The following is a 13,240-nucleotide window of genomic DNA, read 5'->3' as shown; positions in this document are numbered from 1 at the left end:
ATATTAAAAATAGTACGTTTATTCAACTTGAAAACAGCAACAACGTTTTCTCTTGCTTTAATGCTGTTTCTTTGTGAATATCATAACGGAATCAACATCCTTGCAGTAAGGGATGCGGGTAAGAAATCTTTCACTAAGTGAAAAGTGTCTCAACTGCTTAAGGTAAACACCCCAGTCTAATAAGCTATTTTAAATATTAAAGCGCCCCATCCATTCCTCCTTTTTTCGGGGGGGGGGGGGGGGGAATTTGTGCAAACATCGGCAATTCAGAATTAAAGTTGAACTGCGCTTGATTACGTTGTTACATTACAAGAAATCAGTTTCTTTTTGTTTTAAGTCGTGTCTTACAAATTCCAGGTCGAGGTCCACGGATTTGCATTGCGCGTACGAAGAATGCCGCCGTATAAACTAGTCTTTTTGATCAACTTTTATAAACTATATAAACTATATTGAAAAACTTTTATACGCACATTTTAGAAAGACTGCAAATAACTGTCCAGCTTCCCACGCCGAACTAAAACGACTGCGTGGTAAGCTGTCTGTGGTCCACGATTTGGGGAAAATCAAATAAGCCACAACTAACGAAGAGAGCAGAGTGTTTAGCCAAGCAAATAGACGTAGTGGCTTACAGTTCAGCTTGCAAGTGAACGCAAGCGGGCAAAAAAAGCTGAACTAAAATTATATAGCTGCATAAATATTACCCTTCGAGAAAACATGTCTTTTAATAAATAATAATAGTATTAACTTATATTGCGCAGATATCAATAGAACATTTTCATCTGCGCATTACAATGTTTAAGAAATCATGACCCTAGACATTACAAAAAATCCTAAAATACATCTCTGGTACAAGTCAAATTCTAGTTAATAATTAATAAAAGTTAGCTAAGAAACTCCTTCTGAAACAAATGAGTTTTTAGAGACTTTTAAGCCACTTAGAGAAGATATATTTCTAATAAAAAGGGTAAGATCACTCTATAATTTGGGGGCAGCCATATAAAAAGATCGGTCACCCAGCGTAGTAAAAGGCTTGCACGTTGGAAAATCTAGAAGTATGTCATTATTTGATCTTAAACTATATCTACCAGTACTCTTTAACGGATATGAGTTCGGAAATGTAAGACGGAGCGAGTCCGTGGATAGCCTTAAACGTTAAAAATAAAACCTTGAAATCAATGCGATGCTTTACAGGTAATCAATGCAGGGATCTTACGGTAGAGGTGTAAAAAATAAAAGTCTTATTTTCTTTTTCGGCCACTGCGTCGATCACCTCCCAAGTTAAACAAGAGCCGAAAAAGGCAGGGTACATGAAGATGACTAAAAGTCGTATTTTTCTGTCTTCAGTGACGCACAAATCATTTCCGTTGTTGTTTGACAAAACGGGTACTTTTTTTTCTTATTAGAAGCAACTTTCAAATTCGTCCAGCAACATAGTATCCCTAAAGTATAAGTGCGCTTATTTGAATAAACCAGGGGGAAAAAAAAGGAGATCTCAACTCGTCTAAGTAAAAGCTATCACATCGGGCCGAAAATGTAAATTTATGGTGCCATTGAATAAAAATAAATAATTATCACTGACTCCACTTGTTGAATTCGGGAGGCTTTTTTAATCTTGCAGTTTTTGGTATCATTCTTCGCTTAATTTTGTATTAACGAAGGAAAACAGAAAAATCATCTTAAGTTAAACCCTTTTAGTCTGGAAATGGCGCTCATATTTCTCTTGTAAAGAAACAAAAAGGAGATAGACTCTATTCATGCGCAGCTGCGTTTGAAGCAAATTTATGATAAATTATTCAGCTCGAAACGGAGCTTTCAGTTGCTTTGGAAACGTCGTGAAATACTGGTTTTTAATATTCTTGAAACTGTCATACTTTAAGGTACGTTAATAGGTTTTGTTCAAATTATTTCTTTCTTTTTTATCTTCACGCCCATTTCTTTTTTAAATTCTGAAATACAATTTATCGGCAAGAGAGCAAATATCGGAGTTTAATTTATCGATAGTTTCAAATGTCTCGAGGCTGTGCCGTAAAGAAATCCATACACTCGTTTTCGGGCCGTGTGTAATCACTTATGTTGAGTTGTTCTTTGTCTGTAATTCAGGAAAAGCATTTACGACTTATTAAAACATTCATCCTCTCCTTTTGTGCGAATTTTTAACTAAACTGACCTCTCAGTAGAAGGTTTACAAGTATACACAGCGTATGATTATAGGTTCTATAGATTATCAGATATTCATGCGCCACGTGTAAATTGGCGCCAAGATCCTAATTGTTTGAGATTCAACCAATCAAAGTCTTCGACATTCGAATATGAATCGCGTGAACCAATCAGCGCTCGGTGGAGTTTGTTTTGGGGCGCGAAATTTTGCGTTGGAAAGTGATCGCTAAAGAACAGCCGATCGTTGGAAACAAAAGCGATGAACATGTTCCGCGGTGTATTCGAGACACTGCCACATCGCTGGGAATATTCGAAAAGTGAATGAGTTTTGCGTTAACGATCGTCGAATCATTTTCTATTTCATTCGGAAAAGAAGGAAACATCATAGCTAGTGTCCGCCCTTTGGAAAATCCTCAAGCAATCGTCACTTGCATGCATGTGTTTCACCGCCTGAGTTTGGAACGGGAATTCATGATACATATTGAATTCTAGGCCGTTTAGTCTTTTTCAGCTGCCGGGTTGAGTCGCCTGAGACGAACGTGCTTTCAAAAACTGGATTTTATTTCGGGCACTTCCCGACGAGCAAAGTTATTAGTAATTTCAGTGTTTCCGCCTGGAAGAGCTACACTGCTTTTCATCTTGGCTTCTCATTTATTCAAGATTTTGACCGATTTTCTACCATCGAGTTTAAACGTAAAAAGACTTGTTTACTGTCCGCCATTTTGCTGTCGGGCACTCGGTTGCCTTGGTAACGTAGCGTACCAGACGTCGCGTCATAGCCAGGCCTCTCGGGACCAGATTTCATATGACCAAATAAAGTATCGTCAAGAACATTTGCACAAGACTGCTAAATATTATAATGACTTTTTGTTGCCACCTGTTATTGTATAATTAGTTTTTCACATCCTGCGAAGCAGTCTCTTTTTAGCTCCGGCTGAGCGTTCCTTACTGGCTGGCCCGAAATTTAATTTCGATAATTTCTCTTACTTCACAAAATAGTTACCAAAATCTCTCTCCTCCGCGCGCAGAGCCCTCTTTCGCGCCTGAACGGAGAAAAATAAAGGAGCGCGGAGATCGAGCGGAGACAAATCCCCTTTTCTCTCCACTTCTCTCCACTTTTCTCTTTTTCTTCCCATTTCCGACTTTTCGCTCCTTTCCTTAAGACAAATAATCTATAAAAAGGAGCAAGGCTGATTTTACTATCAGGAAAGTATATTTTCCCTGACCGTGAAATCAGCCTTGCTCTTTTTTTAGATTATTTGTTTTACAATTTTTTTGCTGATTGGATCCTTCACAACAGGATCGGGTACTTTTATTTTGTCGCGGTGGCCCTTGCAAACACACTTAATTACTGGTTTTTACTAAAAAAATTTTAAGAACGAGCCTCTGCGGAGGAGAGTATCAAAATGCAGAATTATGGAAACTGATCCAAACCTTATGTCACCACTGAGCGTCAGTTCAGCTGACAGTACAGACAATATTGACAATAATAATGAACTGAATATTTCATGGTGATAGGCTGGAGCAGTGACCTCAGTATAGAGGTCGATTTCAAGCGCGTCATACCGTGAGATCGAGATACATAACTGCTTTGCATATTCCGAGAAAGTTGTGTCTGATTCTATTTGTTTCTAAGAATTTTAAGAAATCTGTGCATGCAGAAATTACATACTTATGGCTTCGCTTTTCGATTCGTCGGCGGAAAAAACGAACGGCACAAGATTGGCACGATTGCTGATCGATGGTGGAACACACGTTCTCAGAGAATATCTGCATTCTTTAAACCCACCGGAAACATTGCCGACAGTGTTAAACAACAACAGAATTCGGCTTCAAGAGTTGAAGACGAGGGGAAAGATATTCGATGGCCAATGGGAAAATTTATTTCCTTCCTCAGGCGAGCCACCAGATACCTCAACCTTTGACATCACGCTTTTGCATTTACTGCTTCGCGAAATCTGCGTCTTGACGGAGCCTTGCACGGGATGGCACAATATCCCTGCAGAGAATGATATCACCCCGGAAGCACATATTGTACGAATCAAATGCTTCAGAAACGAGCTTTGTCACAGTATTTCTACCGGCATTCCTGATGAGGAGTTCGAAGACAAGTGGGCCAAAATTTCTCGTCCTTTGGTAGCCTTGGGTCTCGACCAAAGGGAAATAGACCTGCTAAAGAATGAGCCTATCGACCACGACACCAAACGTCGTGTGGAGGAGGAAGTCTTGAAATGCGATTGGGAACCAAGAGTAAGCAATGCGGAGAAGAAAATAGAGCAACTGGAAGGGCAGCTCTTAAACTTAAATATTCGAGGATCTCGTACTTCGGAGCTCTCATCCTGTCTGCCAGATGAGGTTCAGGAAGCGTTCGGCCGTTCAACAGAAATTCAAGAAGCTACACAAGCTATACAGAGCGGAGCATCCGCAGTTGTTGTCATAACTGGGGCGCCAGGATTTGGAAAGACCACAGTGGCAAACAAAGTGGCTCATGAACTCGCAAAACCGCAGCATTGTAGAACTGTCTTATACTGCTCACTGAGGCTCAAAGCAACGTTAAATGAAGTAGCTACCTCAATGATCCTTGCCTGCAGCGCAAACCAATCTCAGCCGCCAGATAATCCACAGCAATGGCTTCTGAACTGGAGCAAGCAGCAAATGAAGAATGTGACATTTGTTCTGGATAATGCCGATGATACCCTCGAGTTTCAGGAGAGTAGAAATGAGTTTGTCAGTATGATGCAAGACATGAGAACCTTATCGAACCAAAAAATTACTTTTGTGATCACTTCAAGAAGAACATTCAAAGCTGACAGGTCCCCTTTGAAAATCAAGAATATCAGATTATTAAGCTTGTCGCCAGAGGACGCTGAAGAGCTTTTGCTTTCAAAAGTTCACAGTGACAAAACAAGGCAAGGACTGTCACGGACGGAAAAAATAGTTGAGTTGTGTGCTTGTGTTCCTCTGGCACTCTGCATCGTTGGCTCGTTACTGTCCGATTACAAAGAAGACAAATTAATTGCAAGTCTCGAAAAAGAACTTTTAGATTTTCTTCAGGACGATGAGATCTCTCTACAAAACACAATCCAGACCTCTTTTGATCTCTTGAACCCAAAAGAACAACAAGCCCTGGCTATTCTTTCCATGTTTCCAGGTTCATTCGAGTTAGATGCTGCTGAGACTGTGATTGCAGCAAAAACGGATTCTTCCGGAGCCCAGCCAATAATGATTCTACAATCATTGATTGACAGGTCTCTTCTGGAGCAGCCGTGTTCTGGTAAATACCAAGTTCACCAACTCATTCAGGTATTTGCAAAGACGATTGGTCGGGCTAAATGGCCTCACGTGTTTGTTGACTTAGAAAAAGTGGCTTGTGGACACTTTGTGTCACGGCTTTCCGAGAATGCCGAAAAGTACTGGAGCAAAGACAAGTGCAAAGAGTCTATCGAGGCATTCAATGAAGACCGTCACAATTTTGAGTACTTTCTGCATGTCTATGTCCAAGCAGTGGAGGAGAAATCTCATCTTGATTCATTATTGGAACCGTGTACCAAGAGATTTCTTGACCAACTTCCACAAAAATGCATGTACTTGGAGATGTGCCTCTTGCCAAGTTTTTACGTCATGGTTTTGGAAAAGCTTTTGATCCACTTCAACGCAGGAAACCAAGCCGTACACGCTGTAGAACTTCTTTGTCTCCTGGGACATGAAAAGAGGAAAGTTGGGGAAGGGGCAAAATACAAAGATGTTATGGAACAGGCCAAACAGATTTATTCTGGGAACCATAAAGAATTTAGAAGAAACTCGTTATCGCGGGTCCTTTTCTTTAACAGCTATGCACGCTTCCTTTTCCAAAAGAGGTTACCAAAGTCGAGAGAATTGAGTGACAAGGTTTATGAAATAGCTTTGATATTGTGCAACAAGGAACTTAATGACCACCCTGAAAAGGCAGCAACTTTATTGCAAATCAGCAAAAGTCGCAAATGTATCGAGGAGCGTCTGGAAGCAACAAGGCTATTCACACAGTGCCTCGGAGTCCATTTTATGACTGCCCAAGGTCATAAAGCCATCGCAGATGTCTATTTCGCACATGGAAACACAGAATACGAGCTGGGCATATCATTCTTTCACTACTACAAGGCTCTAGCCATGATGGAGGAATGTGGTATGGCCGGTCACAAGGAGACCACCATGTCTCTCAAAAACTATGCAATGTGTCACAAAAAGAAAGGCAACTTTCACGAGGCATTCAATTACCTGGAGAAAGCAAAGCGGGTAGCTGACATCGAGTTGGATGATGACCATAGATGGAAAGTCATGATTGACACTCAGCTGGCTCTCCTGCACGATGATTTTGGACATGTACAAGAAGCGATAGCAATGATGAAGGATGCCCTCGAGATGAATTCGAGGCTCAAGCATTCTATAGAACATTTGGGGAACAAACGCGAGATCAAGAGATTTGTGTCTCGTCATCCAGAGACATTCTTACAGCTTTTCCCTGAGTCTCTGTGATTAGCTGACCGGATACAACCATTTGCAACAAAATAACTTCCATATCCGGCTTAAATTGTGAATATGATAATAGAATCAACATCTTTACTGTAAGGGATGCGGGTGAAAAATCTGTTCCCTCACACAAATCACATTGGTTTCCTCACATCAGCTGTCACATACACTGCTTTCCTTACTCGAATAAGGGCCACCGCATGCTATCGCCAAAATTTTAAATCAGTGCCCCATCCCTCCTCTTGTGTCTTTTTCTCTTTTCTTTTTTTTTCGGGGGGGGGGGGGGGTGGGGGTTAAATACTAAGACAACAAAGATTGTGAGTATAGTCTTGGTCATGTTTCATCACCCAATTTTTTGCACAATCATCGGTAATTCAGAATCGAAGTTGAAAAGCCTTTGATTACATCGCTACAACACAAGCATGAAACCAGGTTCTTTTCTTCCAAGTCACATTTTACAATCTCCATGTCCATAAATTTGCATTGTATACCGTGATATAAAGTATATGCTATGAACAGCTTTGTAATTTAATGCACAGAATACAACTAGTCGTTTATGCGCAAATGTTATTAAGGACGGTGCCTCCGAAAACAGGAAGTATTTTTGCGCCCTTTATGACTACATGTAACATGGGGTGTATGCGAGAAATCAGATCTTAGGAAGGGCTTTTTGAATCCAAAACTAAAACTGGGATAGCGGTGCATTTTTAGAGATAATTAAGTAAACATTATTCTAAAATCTTTAAAATACAAATAAATTAATGTATGTTAGTGGTTTTGAATAAGTTCTGTAGTCGTTCTGTAGGTTTTCATAACAGCAACTATTTGCACTGAATTATATTCTTATATAGCCAAACGAATTGACGCTGTTTCTGAAAGTTCGGCCTGCAACGCAGGCGGACAAAAAGCTACATGGATATTATCCTGCGCGAAAAGATGTCTTTTCCGGCCATTGTGTCACCCGCCAAGTTAAACAGGAGGCCGAAAAGGCAGGCTACACGAAGAAAAATGAAATTCTTATTTTCTGTTTCTGTCATCAGTGACACACAATCAAACCATTTCGGTTGTTGTTTGGCAAAACGGTGAAAAAAGCAAGGAGATCCCAACTCGTCTAAATAAAAGCTATCAAACCAGGCCGAAAATGTAAATTTTTGGCGTCGTTGAATAAAAACAAATGATTATCACTGACTCCACTTGATGAATTCAGGACGCTTTTTTAATCTTTTTGGTATCATTCTTCGCTTTAATCTTGTATTAATGAAGGAAAACAGAAAAATTATCTTAAGTTAAACCCTTTTAGTCTGGAAATGGTGCTAATATTGCTCTTGTAAGGAAACAAAAATGAGATAGACTCTATTCACGCGCAGCTGTGTTTGATACAAATTTATGATAAATTATTCAGCTCGAAAGGAGCTTTCAGTTGCTTTGGAAACGTCTTAAAATACTGCTTTTTAGATTTCTAAAACTGTCACACTTTAAGGGTAATAGGTTTTATTCAACTGATTTCTTTCATACTCTAAATTTCCTTCTTTTTTATCTTCACGCCCATTTATTTTGAATTCTGCAATTCAATTTATCGGCAAGAGAGCAAATGTCGGAGTTTACTTTTCCGATAATTTTAAATTTCTTGAGACTGCGTGGTAAAGAAATCCATAAACACTCGTTGTGGGGCCGTGTGTAATCACTCACGTGAAGGCGTTCTTTGTCCGTAATTCAGGAAAAGCATTTACGACTTATTAAACCACTTATCCTCTCCTTTTGAGCGAAATCTTAACTAAACTGACCTCCTAGCAAGAGGTTTACAAGTATACACAGAGTATGATTATAGGTTCTATAGATTATCAGATATTGGACGCGCCACGTGTACATTGGCGCCAAGATCCTAATTGTTTGAGATTCAACCAATCAAAACCTTCGATATTCGAATATGAATCGCGTGAACCAATCAGCGCTCGGTTGAGTTTGTTTTGGGGCGCGAAATTTTGCGTTGGAAAGTGATCGCTAAAGAACAGCTGATCGCTGGAGACAAAAGCGATTAACATGTTCCGCGGTGTATTCGAAACACTGCCACATCGGTAGGAATACGCGAAAACTGGATGAGTTTTGCCTTAACGGTCGTCGAATCATTTTCTATTTCATTCGGAAGAGAAGGAAACATCATAGCTAGTGTCCACCCTTTGGAAAATCCTCAAGCAATCGCCACTTGTGTTTTACCGCCAGTGTTCGGAACGGGAATTCATGATACACATTGAATTCTAGGCCGTTTAGTCTTTTTCAGCTGCCGGGTTGAGTCGCCTGAGACGTGTTTTTAAAAAAGTGGATTTTATTTCGGGCTCTTCCCGACGAGGAAAGTTATTTGTAATTTCAGTGTTTTCGCCTGGAAGAACTACACCGCCTTTCATCTTGGCTTCTCGTTTATTCAAGATTTTGACCGATTTTCTGCCATCGAGTTGAAACGTAAAAAGCCATCGCTACCACGGAAACACAAACATGTTTGGAGCACAATGTCTCGCTTAAAATTCGATCCCAAAGAAATACGGTGAGGAGGTGGAGATCTACGGACGGAATACACGTTCAAGATTACATAAGGGAAAATACAGCGGGTGTTAATTTTTGTTACCATGAGTCAATCGAAGAAACCTCGCAAGACGCGGTCGCGATCCTCGCGGGCGAAAACATCCCGCGAGGATTCGCGCTTTGGTATACGCTATCTACATCATCATATGTTTACGGGCGACACACCTCGCGAAGAACTGCTTTGCCCGTACGAGTGTAAATGCGGTGCATCTATGTCTTCGCTTTACAGTGGAAAAACCCTCGTTCTTCTAACGCTGTCTATTCTTATCCTTTTAATTGGAGTGACTTTCATGCTTGTGGGCTACTTGATCCCACGGAGATCAGTCGTTTACTTGGAGAAAAGCGATGGCTCTAGAAAAGTCCTTGACCAAAGCGCAATCAATTTCAACACTTTGCTGGACGATTTCACGTTGGTTGGGACCGCTCTTGTGCCACTTGGCGCTCTGATGTTTTGTGTTGTTCTCATCGTCCCTGTTTGTCGATCTTCGCCGAACCACAGGAAAGGACAGTATGTGAAAGCGCCGACAGAAGAATCTTCAGCGGCCGGCTTAGCGACGAAAACCAAAACACCAGATAGTGCTTCGATCGCATCAGAGGACACCCGCTCGTTGAGTAGTTCTTCTTCGTCAGCGATACAGAAAATTCCTGTCCTCGCGCTTGTTCACAATGTTCAACCCGAGAAAAAACCTGACAGTTTAGGAAAGAGCGGTGAATTCAGAAAGAAAACTGGGAAATGGAAAGATTCATTCGAGGAGGAGCAAGAGGAATAATATCTATTAATTAAAACCACCGCTACACTTTCGAATAAAATACAAGGGATCGAATAGGGAAATTATTCAACATGGATGGATTTTATTTTATTTTTGTCGTCTCTTAGGTTATACTATTTTATTTATTAATTTTTTTCTCGAAACCCATCGCCAAATCCATGTCATACAATACAGATTTACAAAATCATAAATAAAAGGACTTGATATTTTTGTACAAAATATATTATATGCCAAACGGAACTTTGGTTATTTAAACTTCCGCATTGGGAAAGGTTGTCATTCATGCATGAAAGAAAAGGATCAAGAAATTGTAAATGATATTTGTTCATGAAAATGGAAGTGTTCTGGATAGCGGAAAGTAGCGTGGAATAAAAGAGGTTTTTAATCATTCATGTAGGTCGTCTCTTCACTTTTTTTTGCATTTGATTCCGGTAGCCAATCACACGGAAAGTTTTTGATTCTGTTTTAAACAGCTGTTCAGAAAGCCTCGCAAAAATACATCGTGAAGCCCGCTTCGAACAAACACGGCTTCAAATTGGCTCCTTTTGACCTTTGTATACTCCGCTCATACGCTTTAATCGATTCTCTCGTTTCAGTTGATTCAATCCGCCGCAATTTTAACTTTGACGGTCGAAAATGTATGCTATGTGAGATCACTATATCGTTTGGCTGTTTTGAATTGAAACTCTGTTCACTCTGTCGGTTGGGCTCCCAACTGAACTGGACTTGCATGTTTTCTCGAAGTAATTATAGAACTCGCTTTTGGTCTTTATGATAAATTAACCTTTGCTCGTGTTTTGCGAAAAACTGTCCAAGAACAATAACACGTAATTGAAGGAAAGTGATACGTTGTCCATGAAATTTGTCGTGGGTGTAATTCATGTACGGATGCAATTGACCAGCTCTGTATGTGTATAACATTGACATGACAGACATGATTAAGAATACTGACCGAAAGTGATCTGTTCGCGTGAGTAACACCAAGTTTAATATGCTAATATACTTAAGAAAATCGTTATTGGCCGATGTATGACAAGGATTAAGTGAAACATGTCTAAATTTTTCTGACTGCCTATCATTTCTGTCTGTTTAGTTGTCCGTAAAGGTCAATTCGCTTGGATACGTTTCTGTCACAAAACAAACATGTCTGGCTGAGGATAAGTAACGATGAAGCGTAAAATGTTTTGAATTTAGTAAAATGTTTCATTTTTTGACTATAAGGGAGGCGATTTTTAGGAGTTTAAGAGACGGAATTTGTGCGACTTTCCAGACAAATATTATTATTGTAGTACACTTTTGTGGAAATTTTGAGTTTTTATACACACGATTTAAACAGGGCGGTGCACAACATTTTAATTTAACGTCCAAGGTTATTAAAATAATACTAGCAAGACTCACGGGATAATGGAGACCGGTGAATACAACAAATGGAATAGAATAGAAGAAGTTTTTTCATGATATTGGAAGGAAATGAAATGGCCGAGACTTCTATTCTATTCTTCTATTCTATTTTATTCTAAGTGCTTCTCGGAACCCTTAAAAAGAATACTGAGAATATTCGATCGGTTTTCGCTGCAGGTATAAGGCGGCCTCCAAGTTCAAACCACGACTTACAAAACTTCAAGCGCTTTGATACAATGTTGAACGTTTATAGACATAAACAATGTTTATGTTTCCTATTACTTTAATAGGAGAGAGATCGATGGTGTGGCACACCCTGTATCCTTCTATCTCCATATCCACTTCGATATATACCTACAATATTAATAGGAAAGGGACCGTCTAGCTCTCACTTATCCGCGTTTCCACTTTGATATATACACTGTATGATTTTAGTAGAAGAGGGGTGGGCTTTGCCACTGTGTATCCACGTATCCAGCCGTATCTAGCCGGTTCAACCCTCAAGAAGCTATCATTTGTCTTTGAGCCGAAGAAATTCTGGTTGTTTAATGCGCGTTGTTTTGCCTGTCTTCCGTTCTCTAACATCTCTGTCCGTTACCTTTTTTTTATTCCTCTAAATTAATTTCAAGTCTGTTACAATAGACCTTTGTTTTTTTTTTCAAGGCAAGTGTGCATTTAAATGTGTCAGATGCAAGATGATTCAAGGAAGTTTGGCCTATTTACAAGAATCAGCTGAAGAATTTGTAAAACTATTTGATGACCACGCTGCATTAAGATTAATCATCATACAACACATAAGTAAAAACGGCATTTACCTAAACGTTTACATAACGGCATTGAAGGGTGGAGATTTACTTGACACCACTAAACTACAGCCAAGATGCCACCGGCGGGAAACATACGACTTTAAGCTTAAACGTGAAATAAATGCCATTAAAATTTTAGCTGTTTTGTAAAAGAATTATTTACTAAGTAATCTATGCTACGCAGGCTGCACAGAACTTTCCTTATGTTATAAACGGTATATTTTTAGTATTTAACAATCCACGACCGTTTTCTATAGTCTATATTCTGGAAGTGTAAATCTACTCAGTAGCATTCTATCACGAATGCTCTTCCGTTATTGGCTTCGCTACTCACTGTCCATTCCGGCTGTAGAATAAGATAGAGTTTATCCACGCGTGGCATGACCTATTAATATCATCCATCAACAAAAACGTGAACCTGTCTTGTCTATACTGTTTTAGTATAAAGACCTATATTAAAATCTACTACATAGAATTCTAACACGAATGCTGTTCCCTTATTGGCTTCGCTACTCGCTGTCTATTCTGTTCAAGAGAGTGAGTAGCGAGTAGAGAAGAGTTGTGGTAAAAACGTTGACCTGTCTTGTAGTTACTGGTAGATGTATACTAACAAAATTAGATTATTCGCACTCGATTTGTATGCGGGCGGGTGGCGCTCATCAACTGTCACGCGATAGAAATTTCGAGCTCATCATCTAATTGTTACATAGACCATAAAACGACGTCAGGAAATGTTCAAAAGTGAAGTGGAACCACAAGCCGCAGGCGAGGGGTTACACTCCCATAGAAAACTTCCGTCGATTCGGTTTTCTACAACATGATAAAAGTGCGAGCGAAATTGGTTTCATTTGCTGCTGAGAAAGCGTTCGCGTTATCAATGGCGTTACGAGCCAATCAATCAGCACGCGGAAATTTTGGCAGTTATTGTAAAAATCTGTTTTAAGAGCGCGACGTGGTATCGTATATTCATTGCTAAACAACGGGTTTTCTTGGAAAGACTTGTCTTTCAATAGCTCAAGTCTA

At 39.8% G+C, this 13,240-nt stretch overlaps 2 protein-coding genes across 2 annotated transcripts; both read left to right on the top strand.

Moving 5' to 3' along the window:
- The first annotated feature begins 3,714 nt into the window (after window positions 1-3,714).
- Window positions 3,715-7,851, top strand: LOC146466949 (uncharacterized). The gene has a single exon (XM_085126647.1). The coding sequence runs from the start codon at window positions 3,832-3,834 to the stop codon at window positions 6,667-6,669; it is 2,838 nt and encodes a 945-aa protein (XP_084982773.1). The 5' UTR covers window positions 3,715-3,831; the 3' UTR covers window positions 6,670-7,851.
- Window positions 7,852-7,977: 126 nt separating this feature from the next.
- LOC146466948 (uncharacterized) lies at window positions 7,978-10,402 on the top strand. The gene has a single exon (XM_085126648.1). It carries the CDS (start codon window positions 9,285-9,287, stop codon window positions 10,008-10,010), a length of 726 nt encoding a protein of 241 aa, XP_084982774.1. The 5' UTR covers window positions 7,978-9,284; the 3' UTR covers window positions 10,011-10,402.
- The last annotated feature ends 2,838 nt before the right edge of the window (window positions 10,403-13,240 follow it).

This window comes from Pavona decussata, unplaced genomic scaffold (assembly GCF_977016875.1).
Source record: "Pavona decussata unplaced genomic scaffold, jaPavDecu1.1 SCAFFOLD_140, whole genome shotgun sequence".
Lineage (NCBI taxonomy): Eukaryota > Metazoa > Cnidaria > Anthozoa > Scleractinia > Agariciidae > Pavona > Pavona decussata.
Note: the sequence above shows the minus strand (reverse complement) of the source record. Positions and strands in the feature narration are given on the sequence as shown.